Source organism: Parasteatoda tepidariorum, chromosome 6 (genome assembly GCF_982258835.1).
Source record: "Parasteatoda tepidariorum strain Cologne lab strain chromosome 6, Ptep-v5.0, whole genome shotgun sequence".
NCBI classification, from domain to species: domain Eukaryota; kingdom Metazoa; phylum Arthropoda; class Arachnida; order Araneae; family Theridiidae; genus Parasteatoda; species Parasteatoda tepidariorum.
In genome coordinates, this window is record NC_141760.1 from 7,539,075 (window position 1) to 7,555,121 (window position 16,047).

Sequence of the window (16,047 nt, forward strand, 5' to 3'; positions counted from 1 at the left end):
AGTCAAGAGAAACTTCGCATACTTCAATTAAATAAATAATTCCGAGAAACTTAAGCCGTAATGATTAAAAAACTTCATTCGCTCCAAAAACGTTGTTATATATATATATATATATATATATATATATATATATATATATATATATATATATATATATATATATATATATATATATATATATATATATATATATATATATATATATATATATATATATATATATATATATATATATATATATATATATATATATATATATATATATATATATATATATATATATAAGCTTCTTTAAAGGATTAGTGTAAAAGCTCTCGTTATAGCCAATAATGAGCAACAGTAAATCCCAGAATTATCTTGTACTTGACACTTGTCATATTTTTTTTTTCAATAAAAATTCAAGCAATTCATTTAAAAAAAAAAAAATTCCGTTACCTTTTAGCATAACGGAAATTAGAGCAATGAAAGTAAAGGTAAATTCTTTACGATAATGATATAAAATCATGACGTGTGCCAGCTAATAAGAAAAAAATCAATTCCCCCTGCAACCGTTTCGATGATAAGAAATTGGCCATTCGTTCATCCTGAAAATCTGTTCTTTTGTTCGATCTATTTACAATCAAACCAGCAGAAATCAATAGAAAGGGTAAATAAATAACGGCGAAGGCAGGAGAAATTCCCTTTCAACTATAGTTTGAAAGAACATACCAGAAAAACATGCCCAATTGATCGTGAAAAGCACGAAAAAGAAAGAAGGAAAAAAAAATATTAATTGGCGTAGCTGGTTTGGTATTGTTTTCCTGAAATTGATGAATGACTCTGAACACAATTGAAATTCTTAAGGAGCAAATGTATTAATAAGGTGGTTTATTCTGCCACACAAATGTCGCCAAACCGGGTGGGAATAATTATTGTATCTTGGATAATGAAGTGGAATTACCAATGTGACTAGCGGGGAAACAATATGTAATTTGATGAGTCATTCTTCATAAAAAAAGGCTAAATTAGTAAGAAAAGAAAACTAGAAACGTTCCTATATCCGCGAACAGTTCATTAAGTAAAATAATAAATAAAATAAATGTTAAAAAAACAATTGCGTATTAAAAAAGTTGTGTCGAATTTAATACTTGATTATACATTATAGTTTAATTCTATTTTCTAGATTATGTAAGTGTGTGTGTGTGGCTCCGAGCCACAAAGAGTAGGGGAGAGTGGGTCAATTGTAACAGGGCACGATTGTAACAGAGCAAAAATTTCGAGTGTCGGGTTCTAGATTTGGTTCCTAGGTGGCGCACAAGGTGTATTTAATAAATCTACATGTACACCCCTGATGGCAACCATTTTTATGTACTTTTGAAAGAGTTACATCACAAAAGATATTTTCACGCCACGCAAGTACTTTTTTTGGTATTAGAATATTATATTGTAACAAAGTAATTTTGTTTAAACAAATAAAAATTAGTAACCGAATATGTAAGTGGACACTTTAATTAACATTTCAATAAAAAAAAAGATTAGTTTTGCTAATTAACTAGCATTGTTTTTAACAAATGAAGCTGAAATGGCGTCTTGGGGACAATTATAACAATAAGTAAAGGGACGATTGTAACAGCTGAAAATAAATAATCGTATGTTTACAAACCATTACTTAACTCTTTAAGAACCACCAATAGTTCCCTATATCATTTATATTATGTTGCATGTGCATTATTTTATTTGTCACCTTTCACAGCATAAATTAAAATTTTTAACCCCTTAAAGTTAAAAGTTTAACCCTTTAGGTTTCTGCTCATTATTATTTTGATCAATAAAAAATATATCACAACTATGATAATATGTATAATTAACTATGTTTTAGTTGAATTTATGAACTGTTACAATTGACCCCGTAAGTGGGGACAATTGTAACAAGTGCACGACTGTCAAAAATTGTTAATAACTAATATAATAATATTTAAAATCAGGTATTTATTTTTTTTTAGTAGAGGATAGTCTACTTTACTCGTCTGTCAATTAATACTAATAATATATTGGATTTTTTTTTAGTTAAAAATAGTTAAGTAAAAAATGTTACAATTGACCCCACTCTCCCCTAGTGTATTAATCAAAAACACCAAGTGGAAAAAAATTATAGTGCTCAGCTGTTTACATCAGAAAGAAATTAATTACTCTCTATTTTGCACATTAGCTATAAAAATAGCTATCGGTGTTTATTTATTGTTATACATACATATGCAAGCTAATGTGCTTAAGCACTATGCGTTTTTATTTCTTTATTACATAAGCAGGGTTGTGTGTTTATTGCAAAGTAACGGCTTATTAGCTATCTCAAGAATTTTGTATATATTGGGTTATAATCCCCTTGCCGTCTGGCTAGCCGTGGAAGGTTTCCGTGGTTTTCTTCTCTACGTAACGCAAGTGCGGGTTTGTTCCCTCAAAATGTCTTCCACGAAGGTAAGTTCCCTTGTCTTCTGGATAGTATTCAAAATTACCAAATTACGCAATTGAACATTGATAGTCGTGAACTCAGATTTGGATATGCTGTTCAACGCTGGTTATGAAATAAAAGGGATCAGTTTTAATTAAAAACTGAACATGTGTCCTGAATTCATTAGCGCGCAATTATTAAGTTTAAAATAATTTACATTTCTCCTAACTATTATAATTTTCTGCCCTTATTCTCGGTGACTTAACAATTTTAAATTAAAAATTTATTTAGTACTAGCCGCCTAAGGCGGCCAGCTGTCCGCCACGCTAAAGGCTTTCACAAATAAAGTTTTTTAAAACATAGCAGGAAATCTGAAGATTAGTAGCATCATATGCTTTTATATATTATATAGCTACAACGCTTAAGAAAAAAAAAACTAAAATGCTTAATACATGAAAAGAACACGAAAACGAATTAATTTTTTATGGTATCAATTTCTATTTCTATATAATTTTTTATGGTATCAATTTCTATTTCTATATCGCTACAAAAATTATCGTCTTCCCTAAAGAAAAAAAAAATAGAGCGTGGAAAGAAGAAGAAAAACTTATTATAACAATTATGAACAGCGACAAATATATCAAAGCGAAGCGTTCTATTTACGTATCGAATATGTTGCCACATTTTTAATACAAAAGTTAAACTTTTCTCCACTTTGATAAATGTAAACTAATGCGAACCTTACAATTAAATAATTAATTCCTTCGTATATTATTGGTTTAAGTTATCGAAAATTAATATTTCAATTGTAAGATTCGCATTAGCATACATTTATAAGAATGGAGAAAAGTATTCGCGATCGCAACGCTCGAGTACGCCGTCTAGCGGGAGCCTGTAAATATCGGACATTAATTTATCACGTTTTCATTTAGTTCCATCAAAGTCATTGACTGAATCAGATGCCATTTTTTAGCAGCAAATAAGAAACAAAATTTCCCTAAGGAAAAGGCCGAAGAACTTGAAAAAAATCTCCAGAATATTAGTAAATCTTTCAGGAACAGAACACGCCAAACATTTGAAGAAAAATTCCTCAATAATTTTTAATTTCTATTATCAACAAACTTGCAACTGCTGACTTCCGATTTCGGATACTGTTACAGATGTGTGTATTAAGGTAAAATGCATTTCTTCTGTCTTCAATTCATTATGAATTAAAGTGAAGTCAACATTGCTTTCGTCATTCCAGTGAATAAATATGAATTCAGAACATACAGAATTGTAATAGTTATAGCATATTCTTCTTCGTTATAGAATAGTATATATTTCTGTATCCATATAATTCGGAAAACAACAATAAAAAATTATCCAAGTTACTTGAAATAGTGCCATTTGTGCTGATTCTTAATTAATTTAAATCGTTTTCTTGGTAAGTTTTTTTTAATTTTGAAAGAATAAGTTCAACTAGAATTCAGCTATTCTGTTTTTAGCTACATATTCAAATTCATATCAATTATAAAATTTTGCTGTGTAGTATGTTATCTAAAAGTAATGAAGGTATAAACTATGTATCTTTTATTTGAGAATAAAGTTTTCAAACAAGGAACTTATCATTTTGGAATTCTCCGGGAATCATAAATCAGGTAAGTGCAATGATTTTTACAATAAAAAATTTGCTTGTAAATATTTTTTTTTTCATTTGATGACGGTTCTCTACAGAATGGTTTTTTACGTCTGATTAAGAACTATAAGAATAATAAAAAAAGAAACAATATGAAAGTTTTTATTTCAATGTTAAGAATTCTTAAAATCGTTTTTTTTATCCTAAGAATTCTTTATTTTCCGTTTTTTAGTTTATAATTATTTGATAAAAATTGTTCTCAAAATACTTTTGAAAAATTAAATGGTATAACATTATGTGTTTATGTATACTTCTTGTATATTCCAATGTTTGAAATAATATGATTCAGAAAAGTATGGAATAAAAATTCGGTACTTACTTATTAACGCCACCGCCGCTACAGATTTGGCGGTTTTTAAGTGCCGCCAATCTACACTTAAAATTTTTGCGACAATTCATAAAATAAAACACTTTATTTAAAATCAAAATAGTTAATCGGATTTCGGTGGAAAATGAGCCGATATAGAGTTTAGCATAGATTCAAAACAATCATATCGCCATATGAACTCTGTTGAATAAGATTCCAAATGAAATAACATTTCCAAAACGTACGTTTACCAAGATAAAGTTTTATGTTGTGGGTATTGGTACATTTTCGTTTTTTCGGTAAAATATTTCCCTCCTGAAAAAATAAAATTGCATCTTGTTTTGTTTTTGGCAAATCCCAAAGACGAATATTCGTAGCACTAAAAATGGCGACAAAAAAGAATTGTTTTTTTTTTGTTTCGTCAGCATTCTTTATTTTACGTTTCTTAGTTTCTAAATAATGATTTTTATTGAAACTTGAAATTTTTTGATAAAAATTGTTGTCAAAAAACGTTGTTTACAAAATTAAATTTCATAAAATTATGAGGCTTATGTATACTTTTTGTTCATTTTAATTTTTGAACTAATATGATTCTTAAAACTATAGAATGTAAAGTTTAAATGGGCCTTTCATGTTATATCATTAAATTTAATAATACTATTTCTCGGGCATTAGGTTTTAACTTTTATAAGAATATACATATTTTTTTCTGTTAATGTACAAATATTTTTCCGATGTGTTTTGGATGTTCCTTCTCTAATAAAAAGAGATACCATTTTGTTTTCGGTTGTACAAGAAAGAAGATCAAGCATTTTTCTTTTTTAAATTTAATAAGCCACATTAAAGAAGGAACGTTGCAATGCTACACGCTACATTAAAGACGTCTCCAGAGTAACTGAATGACGGTTCATATAGAAATCGCAGGTATGCGTCTCATACAACAACGCCCCCTATAGTTCGTTGCGATCGCGAATAGGCATTTTTTAATAGTTTTTTGAATATGGCTCTTTGAAGACGAAAAAGTATAGACTTTCTTACAAAATGACTGATAACTAAAAAACTAATCCAAATTTTTGAAAAAGAAAAAAAATACTTCTTCATTATGTCAAACACAATTATGTGCCGAGTTTCGTGCCTGGGCGAGGCTTCTGGGGCGATATATTGTGATACAGACACACACACAGCCGCGTTTATTATTATGTATAGATTATATGGCACCTAAAATGATATTTTTGATCGTGATCAACATACATTAAAGTTGTACCATATTCAAATCGGATACTTGCAACTTGAGATGAAATGAAGTGATTAGGCGAAGTCATGTGTATTAAATCCGATTTAATTGTATACCTGTAAGTGATGTCACCCGTCGAAATCAGTAATAAAATTAATAATAACAGTAAAAGTAATAATAACGGGAAAAGTTTGGTCTGAAAATTTATATTCAGCACCCCAATGAACATAAATATTTAAAAAACAAAAACTCCCGCCAATTTTTCCAGTCAAATTCCTCTCTTGCTCGGGCCTGGACTGAAAGTCATTTTTAAATACATTAAACACAATGCAAATATAGAAAAGAAACAACGGATATTTTTTTAATAAAACATTTGGGTTTACATATGTATGTAATTATTAGACAATTTTATTTACTTTTTTAAAAATAGTTTTAAACTTAGAGTGATCAGATATTCTAAATTTTTAAACTGTTAATTTCGTGAATTTTTATTTTACTCTTAGTTTACAAAATTCTTCTTTTATTTCTATGAAAACATGCATTAACATATGATGGCAGCAAAAAGTGGGTTTTCATCAAATAAAAGTTCAAAAAATTCAATGCTGTAAGTAATAAGCTAGATTTCTTCCACAATGCTGCAAATAGTGTGTGAGTAGAAATTTTTTAAACATTATTTTAACATCATTAATTTTATCACTATTTGATTACCGTAATATTGAACAAACGCTGAGAATGTTAATCACATGGTCATCGAGTCTTTTATATAGCTTTCTTATTTTTAAATCTTTGTGATCGAAATCAGAGATCCCAACGTACTCCGGGCATTTTCGAGTGATAGTCTTTTAATGCATGATTCTTGGTTTAGAAGATTCTATTTATAAGGTTTTTACTCACCCCTTCTTCTAAATAATTAAAAGGCTGTAATGTGATAAGCCTCTTTGTTACTGTTAAGTCATGTTGAGCCTATTAAAAAGTTGACAAAAATAACCGAAAATCGGCACATTTTAGTTTGGAGTTCCCTATCGCCTTTTTAAAATGTTTTGTCAAACCTAGAGCACTTGGCATCTCTGGTCAAAATCAATGAAAATAAACAATTAGATGGTGAAGCATAAGTTTATTACCAAGTTAAATAATTGAGAAAAATTTCGGGTTGAAGTGTGGAATTGGGGGACCTTCTAATATTTGGCGATCTGAAAACATGCCAATGTATACACATATGAAAATAAACCGAAAACCAATCACATAACGGTAAATAAAAATTGTGGTAACCCGATGCTGACGTCATTAAAAGCAGAGACAGTAAGAAAATAATATTACGGTAACCAGAAACTTTACAATTGAAATTTGTCACCAAACCAAGGGGCCCCCGATTCTACACTTGAAACAAATTTCAAATTTTTAAAAAATGGATGAAATTGGCATTTAAGAAGTTATTGCATTATTTCATTAAACAGAAATTTTGTACGTCAAAAAGTAACTAACTAAGAAATAAACATAATCAAAAAAGAAAATAAAGTTAAGGACACATTGGAAAAATACTTTTTACTGCTCGAATTATAGATTTTATTGCTAAACTTTACACCAGTGAGTTCAAAACTGCCTAAGGAAAAAACTGATGAAGCAGTAAATAGTTCAAGGTCGGTTGAACATTTTATAAAAAATATGAACAAGCCTGATGAAATAAAAAGTGAAATATCTTGAAAAATTGTCAGACAGTATATTAGGCGTATTTTTACATATTTTTACTGATAAATATATTGTTTTGTAAGTTAAACTGAAAATAATTATTCTATAAATATAAATTAAATTCTGTCAGTTTTTTTTACGAACTATTAAGTACTGTAGGTGTTGTGCGATAGCTTGCGGGGTGTATAAAATCAAACTTGGACAACGTGGACTGTAAATTATTTATTTTGCGGGTGCGCTGGTAGCGCTGCGGAGATGCAAAAACCGAGCGTGTATGCTCTTTTGTTGTTTTACATTAACTGACTCTTGGCTGAGAACAATGACGCCAAGAAGCCAACGAGGAAGTAACTTTTTTCTAATTGATGCAGGTGGCGCTACTATTACTACATTCATACCGGCTTCAACATACCGGGCCACCTTGAAACATAGTTTCAAAATTTGCACATAAATTGACAAAAAACAAAATTAAACTATACATATCTAATAAAAAGATAATTATAAAAAACTAATGCAACATACATAGAATTAAAATATATATAATTATAAACAGATGTATAGATTCCTTGGTATAAACCGGATAACTATAACACAAAACAAAAAGAAAAGTAAAAGTCTAAAATAAAATAAAGAAAGTTAATCAGTCAATAGGTAAAACTGACAGTTTGTGAATGGGTCTTTTATAAGTTCCAGTCTCAGTTTTGACACTGACCACTCTTACCTTAGCATCAGCACTAGGAAAAACTTCTTGTATACGCCCTAATTTCCACTTCAAAGGTGGAATATTGTCCTCTTTAATGAGAACTAAATCGTTAATTTTCAAATTAGGCTGTTCTCGCAACCATTTGGGGCGCTGCTGTAAGCTGGAAATATACTCGTTAACCCATCTTTTCCAAAAATTCTGGAAAAGTTTTTGAGTCAACTGCCAACGTTTTAATGGGGATATGTTTTCGCTTAGAAGGTTCTCTTCTGGTATAGAGGAAAGAGCGGTTCCCACAAGGAAATGTCCTGGGGTAAGTGCTGAAAGCTCAGCGGGATCGTCCGATACTGGACACAAAGGACGAGAGTTCAAGCAGGATTCAATTTGTGCAGTAAGAGTTAAAAACTCTTCAAGGGTCAATTTATGATCACCTATTGTTCTTTTCAAATGCGATTTTGCGGATTTCACAGCAGCTTCCCAAATTCCTCCAAAGTGAGGTGCTGAAGGTGGGTTAAAGTGCCATTTAATTTGCTCATCGGCAAAATACTGATGGATGGATTCTTCTTTTTGAAGAGATTTAACTACTCGATTAATTTCCTTATTTGCAGCAACAAAATTTGAACCACAGTCTGAAAATAATTCATTTGGTTTTCCTCTTCGCGCAACAAATCTTTTTAGAGCTGCAATAAATGATTCAGCGGTTAAATTTCCAACAACTTCGATGTGCACCGCCTTTGTCGCGAAACACACAAATATACAAATGTACATTTTAACTGATCTAACTCCACGTCCAGATCGCGGTTTCACAAAAAATGGACCTGCATAATCCAGACCAGTCATGGAAAATACTCTAGAAGGTGTTACTCTTGAAGGTGGTAATTGAGCCATTATCTGTGTCGCGGTTTTTTCCTTTAATCGAAAGCATTTTATGCATTTCCAGATTTGCTTTTTTATAACTGATCTAGCATTTACTATTCAAAATTCTTTGCGAATAACTGATAATAGTAAAAGTGCTCCAGCATGCAAGAAGGATTCATGATAATGAATTATAATTAGATTAGTTAAGTGATGTTTTTTCGGTAGGAGAATAGGATGTTTTCTTTCATTCGATAATTGTGTATTTTCTAACCTACCGCCAACACGGATAAGGCCCTCTTCATCCAAAAACGGATTCAAGGAGAGGATCTTACTACTCGAAGAAATTGGTTTGCTATTTTTTAGCTGGTGATATTCGTTTGGAAATTCTTGTTTTTGGACTATTTTGACCAAAACGTTTCTAGCTAGTTTTATCTCACTACTAGTTAAATAACCATTTATGCGATTGTTCGGAGATTTACAGTTCATTATGAAGCGGAGACACCAAGCTATAATTCTTTTTAACTTAACGTATGATGAAACATTGTAAATGATCGGAAAGTCAATAGGAGTTGTTTCAATCAAGCACGATGTCTTTTTGCGTTCTTCTTTGAGAGCGTCTGTTGAGAGAGGGATTTCCTCCAAATGCGATATTTCACCACTTTTCATCCAAGACGGACCCGACCACCACAAGTCTGATGAGGAAAGTTCTTGAGGATTCAAGCCACGGGAAATGAGATCTGCGGGATTGTTATGAGTGGAAATATGTCTCCACTGGTAGTTCTCAGTCAAGGTTTGGATCTTGGAGACTCGGTTTCCAACAAAGGTTTTAAGCTGGTGGGCTGGCGTTTTAATCCATGCAAGTGCGATGGTTGAGTCTGTATGCAAAATGACTTCGTCAATGTCCATTTTAAGAGAATTATAAACCTTTCTTACAAGTTGAGAAAGAAGTAAGCAAGCTGATAGTTCTAAACGTGGTATAGAAATTACTTTAATGGGTGCAACACGAGATTTGCTTGCAATAATATGGCAAGTGTTTGATTCAGCTAGGCCTGGGCAATACACGTAAACCACAGCTCCATACGCTAATTCCGAGGCATCAGCGTAACCCATTAAAACAGTTTTCGTGAAAAAGTCAGTTAAAATGTATCTATTAATGCGAATAGTTTCTATATGTTGCATAGAAGATGCAAAATTAAGCCACTGACCTGCGATTTGTGGTGGAAGGGGATCGTCCCACGACAGTTTATGTACCCACAATTTTTGGAGAAACATCTTTGCTTTCGTGATGACAGGTTGCAAAAGGCCTAATGGGTCATACAGTCTTGCTATAAAACTCAGCACTTCACGCTTAGTGAATTTGGTGGTCATTTCTGGGATGGATACTTTAAACGTAAATTGATCTTCAATTGAATTCCACCTTACACCCAAAGTTTTGACACTCGCATCAACTTCTGATGCAAAATCATGCTCTGCTGGGTCACCTAATAGTAAACTGTTCCTTAACTCCCTTGAATTAGAGTTCCACTTATGAAGAGACATTCCACAAGTTGCTAGAATATCGTTCAGCTGTTGTTGCACTTTCTGAGCACCTTCTAAACTTTGAGCACCTGAAACGATATCGTCCATATAAATATCTTCCAAAAGAACTAATGATGCCAGTGGAAATCGTAATTCATCTTTAGCCAACTGCTTGAGAGTTCTGATTGCGAGAAATGGAGCGCAAGCAGTTCCGTAAGTGACTGTCTTGAGTCTGAATGTTACAGGTTTTGCGTACTCTGAATCTTTCCAAACAATTCTTAGAAGATCAAGCTGCGATGGATCTATTTTGATTTGTGAAAATTCAGAGTGAAGAAGAAAAGTATTGTGAATCACATTTTCAGAATACTTATCGCAGAGATGAGCATGGACGATTCATTGTACAGATGCCAGTTAAGGACGTTGAGCGTTTAGGAGAATCCAAAGACTTAGCTGTGCGACATCTGAATCAACTATGGAAAAGATTATCCAGAAATCAAGAATTGCAAGATTTATACAAATCATTTATGCAGGAGTACTTAGACATGAATCATATGGAAAAATATGATGATAATGAAAGCAATTCCGGTAATCAAATTACCTATTACCTCCCACATCACGGTGTTTATCGTCCAGAGAAGGCAACGAGGAAGTAACCTTTTTCTAATTGATGCAGGTGGCGCTACTATTACTACATTCATACCGGCTTCAACAGTAGGAGTAAAACGAAAATTAAATATGGAATCATTCAAAAATTAAATATGAAATCATTACAAAAAAAATTACAGCATCAGCTGGAATTTCGATAATCACTCTTTATAACTCTTGACCTAATGATCAGATTTTAGCTTATTAGCTTGTGTTATATCGCTGGGCTTTGCTTTAAAAGCCAGACATCATAATGTATGTGAATGTATAATCAAGTATTTTGGAAATGAAGAAAAACTATGTATTATATTAGGGTATTAAATCTCTGGAAGCAGGTTAAGGTATTATTTCAACCTGGAGCAGGTAATGTTTGTTTTCCCTAAATCCCTTTCATTAATTATTTATTCCCTGTTTTCAAGTTCTCTTTTTCCCGCTCTGACGTACGAGCGAACCACCAATAGGTAGTAGCTATAGCTGTGACGAAATAATGTCGTCATCGAACCTGTGCAGCGTGGACGGTGTGGCGCGCGATCTACGAAGGGAGAGTTTTTTTTTTCTTCTCTCTCTTAGCTTCACGAGGTGATGGTCGTGACTGGCGCCTGCAGGGTCCGAATCAAGTTAACGCGACGGGACGGACGCGTCCCTATCTCCCGATGGACATCACGATAAGTTTTCCTATTTCTTTTCATATTGCTTCGTTTAACGCTAAATTCAAATAAACTAATTTTTTATTTATTTATTAAATCCGTAGGATCCTATCAAATAAGTAATTCTAATAATTAAACTTAACTTCGTGGTAGCTGTGCCACGTGCTCGCGCTAATTTAACTTAATATGAAATGAAAACTTAATATTTTTTTTTTTCATTCCCTGCTCCAGAGAATCTTTTTTTTATTGTATTAAAATGATTAGTAATGATTTTCATTGTCATGTTTAAATTAGAATGTTAAACCACATGAGGAATGTTATACTTAATTGTTTTAGAATGTTAAACCACATGAGTAATGTTATACTTAATTGTTTGAGCTGAACATGATTAATATGATTTTCAATAAATATTGTAATTTTATATAAACTTAACTCTCATTTATTAGCAGTTATTAATTGATTCACTTTAGGCAGTTATTGTGATTTTAGTAGCTTTTAGTTATATATTTGAATATTTTCCTGACAGGCTCGAACCTGATTTTAGATTAGCTTAAATAATTTATTTGGAGGAAAATGCTTGAATTACTTTGATTGCATAAAAATAATAAAATATTAAATCAAGATAAATAATTTTATTAAGAAATCTAAGCCTAGATGTAATTAGATTTAAGTATTAGTGAAACACGTGTCGATCCACACGTGTTGATTTAGACTTGAACTAGAATAGTAAATTGTTAATTCTAATTTTTTTCTTAATTAATTTCATAATTAAATTAATGAAACGGTTCGATAGTGATGAGTAATTATCAAGGAATATTGATTATTTTTCTCCACTAACTAGTTATTCAAATTCACAACGCAATTCAAATTAATGAGAGACACATTCTTAGGTACTGTTATATGTCTCCATAAAGCAAATATAACACTTGTTCTACTAATTAAACAGTATTGCTTAATAATGATACTTAATAATTTCAAAGATGGATCTTAATTAAGCAGACTTAAGTAATGCGGGTGATACATTTAATTACGAAATTAGACACAAAAAAAAAACATTCCTAGAATAATCTAATCATAATGCAAGAAAAATTGCTATTCCCCTTTCAGACAGTAAAAGATTTTACTTCCAACATGCTAACGCAGAATGACATTGAGGTGAGAAAAGTCATGGAATAACAATATGCGAATAGATAGCAGTAATGTCGTGTACAAAATGTATAAATGGGTAGTACACTGGAAGGACTTTTATTTGTATTCAAATTAATCATCTGAGAATGTTTCTGATGAAATTATGATCGCCAGGCGAGAATTACCAGACTTCAAATGTGGAATGGTATTTGATGCATAGGACATTCCATTACGGAAGTTGTGAGGGAATTCAACATTCCTTGATCCGACAGTCTGTACTTAATGTTCAAGACCACTGACTTGTGCGTAGAATTAACAGTGTTAACGGATTAGTACCATTGCTGGAAATAACCGCAAACGTCAATGCGGGGCGTGAAATGGGCGTGTCCATTAAAACAGAGCGGCGAAATTTGGCTGTAATGGGATATGGTAGGAAAACATCGACTCGAGTGTCTTTTACTAACAGCGCGCAACATCACGTCCAGCACCTTTCCTGGGCTCGTGACCATATTGGTTGAACCCTAGGCAACTGGAAAACTGAAGCTTGGTCAGATAAGTCACGATTTCCGCTTGGCAGAGCTAATCGGAAAGTTCGAGTGTGGCTCAGAACCCACTTAACCATGGACCGAATTTCTTCACGAGGCACTGTGCAATCTGGTAGCGGCCCTATAATGGTGCGGGCTGCTTTTTCATGGCATGGCATGGACTAGGTCTTATAGTTCGATTGCACCGATAATTGACCTGGAAATGGTCAGCTACTTGGAGACCACTTGCAGCCATTCATGGACTTTATGTATCTAAACAAGGATAAAATTTTTATGAATGACATTGCACCTTGTCATCGGGCCTTAATTCTTCACGACTGAATACATTGGAACATACTGGAGAGCATTCTGAATAATGCCAGCGAATGATTTTGTCACCCATATCGCTCGGCATGAATCCCTTCGAACATTTATTGCATATAATCGAGGGATCAGTTCGTGCACAAAATCCTGCACCCACAACACTTTCGCAATTATAGACATCTATCGAAGCTGCAAATTCCTGCAAGAGACTTACAACTATTTGTTAGGTTCATGCCACATCGAGTTGCTGCACTTCGTAGAACTAGGAGAGGTTCGACGCGATATTCAGAGGTAACCCATGACTTTTGCCGTATCTGTGTATTCCTTTGGATTTTCTTTATTTATTCAGTAACTATTATTTTTAAATAGTTTTTTGTTTCATTTTATTGATCGAAATATTTTCTGTTTAATCTTGTGATATCTGTTTAATCTTGTTTATCTGTTTAATCTTGTGATTTAATCTTATGATAAATTTTAAACCTCTATTAAATTTTTAAAAATATTTACAATTTTAAAACTTTAAGTTTGTTAAAATTAATTTCAATGTAACGGATTTCAATAAACAAAATGAAACGAAAGTTTCTCGCAAATATTATTAGTTTTTCCAGTTTTTTTTCTTTACCCGTTTTCGTAGCTGAAGGCTTTGTCAGTTTTCCCTCCACATGTTATTACAATCTTGAAATTTTTTTTAACTGATAGTGAAATTGAAAGAACTAAAAATATTTTTAGTTACTGGTATCTGCCAAAATTTTTTCAGTTTACAGAAAGTGGGCGGTGATAAAAATCTGAGAATGGTTTAGAAAGCGGAATTTCCAGTAAAGCATTGAAAAAACTTGAGTAAAAAGTTCTATTATGCACACTTGCCAAAACTTATGATATAATTCACATATAACTGATTTCGACTACAATTTATTTTATGCAGTTTTACTAAGAATGAAAAATAAATATATGTTTAAAATTTTTTCTTCTGCTTCAACTTTGTAAAACAAATTTAAACAAACCAAAAGCTCGAATCAGGAAAAATCGTTCCCTAACTTCCCGTTATAAAAAGCAGTTCTGGAATCTTTTGTTTTACTTAGACAGTTCTGAGGACCATTTATCGTCTGCATTTGTTGCAGAAAAATCGTTCCGAAAAGAAAAATTGATAGCAGAATTCTTTGTTTCCGGCAAAGGAAGTGGCAGCCGGATACATTGATACTATTTCACACATTTCCGTTTCTTTTCTTCATTCATAGTTGAATTGCTTTCTGACATGAATTAAGTCTATAAGATTTCCAGTAGTATAAAAATGTAACCTAAGTCCTTATTAATTATGATTGAATAAATTCGAAGAAAAATAACATTTTAATTTTTGCGTAATCGTTAACTGATATTCAATTGTTTAACTGATATCCAATTGTTTGTCCTAAATTTGTTTAAACATCTGTTGAACGTTTTTCGGTTTCAATTTTCAGTTATTAAAATTCTTTTAAAAACTTTAAAAACTGGTTACGTTATTTTTCAAAAGTGAAAGGCAGAGCTTGACCACTACAGCCCGTTGACGACCATGGAGGTTACGGAGTTTAAGACTCCACACTTTCATTAAGGAATCGTTTTATATCCGTCGTTGAACAACCGATCCAATTTTTTGGGTTTACGACTAATAATGTTCAATTCCGTATCCTTGTAATTTGAATCCAATCCCGAATACAAGGGAACCCCGGGATCAAGTATTAGGAGAAATTTACCTTCGAGGGGGAATTTTTGATGGAACGAAGCCGTATTTGCGTTACCCGGAGAGGAAGAACACGAAAACCTCCCACGGTTAGCTTGACGGCAAGGGGTCTCTAACCCTTGATCCGTGTACCACCGAGGATATTTAACGCCAGCACTGTGCTAGGTGCAACCCAGATGAGGAATTCGCATCGACCAGCCATCGCCTGGATTCGAACCCGGTTCACCACATTGGAAGGCGAACGCTCTTATCGCCTGAGCCATCACGGCTCATTAAGGGTGCAATGTTCACTACCAACCGCCTTTACTTTCGAAATAGGCTGGTATTCATCTGAACTGGATCTGAAACTGGATGGTCTCCAAACCATTGCAGAGATGGAATCCTAGCTCCGTCTCAGTAATAGTTCAGTGCCTAAACCACTAAACTATCACGACTCATACAATGTTGTTTTTTTAAGCAAAAAACTAATTGTGGAATAATTATGCTGCAAATCTTCAAAGAGAGAACACACTGATTTCTGTTCTATTTTTTATGACATAATTAGGAAACCTTTCGTGTCTTTTTTTTTTTATTTTTTTTTTTAATAACTTCTTCGAAAAAAATGTAGTTCTTTATATGGTTTCGTAAAAACGCTGAAAGAGTTGCCGACTTTTACCCAA

At 32.5% G+C, this 16,047-nt stretch overlaps 3 protein-coding genes across 10 annotated transcripts in view; 1 reads left to right on the top strand and 2 right to left on the bottom strand.

Moving 5' to 3' along the window:
* The window catches only part of EndoA (SH3 domain containing GRB2 like, endophilin-A), a 128,627-nt gene that overhangs the window by 63,825 nt on the left and 48,755 nt on the right, over nucleotides 1-16,047 (top strand). Inside the window, exon 1 of one of the 8 annotated variants that reach the window (XM_087165372.1) lies at nucleotides 6,078-6,295. The exons of 6 other annotated variants lie outside the window; for them this stretch is intronic. The gene's annotated coding sequence lies outside the window, so the exon portion shown is untranslated. Of the gene's footprint in view, nucleotides 1-6,077; nucleotides 6,296-16,047 lie in introns of those variants that run through there. One more of the 8 variants, XM_087165370.1, reaches the window with a different exon arrangement.
* Nucleotides 7,971-8,918, bottom strand: LOC147807539 (uncharacterized). Its single transcript, XM_087166674.1, has one exon. It carries the CDS (start codon nucleotides 8,916-8,918, stop codon nucleotides 7,971-7,973), a length of 948 nt encoding a protein of 315 aa, XP_087022800.1.
* Nucleotides 9,006-15,755, bottom strand: LOC147807540 (uncharacterized). The gene is made up of 3 exons (XM_087166675.1): nucleotides 15,696-15,755; nucleotides 13,654-13,873; nucleotides 9,006-10,708 (listed from the first exon to the last, which is right to left on the bottom strand). The coding sequence occupies exons 1-3, from the start codon at nucleotides 15,753-15,755 to the stop codon at nucleotides 9,006-9,008; spliced, it is 1,983 nt and encodes a 660-aa protein (XP_087022801.1).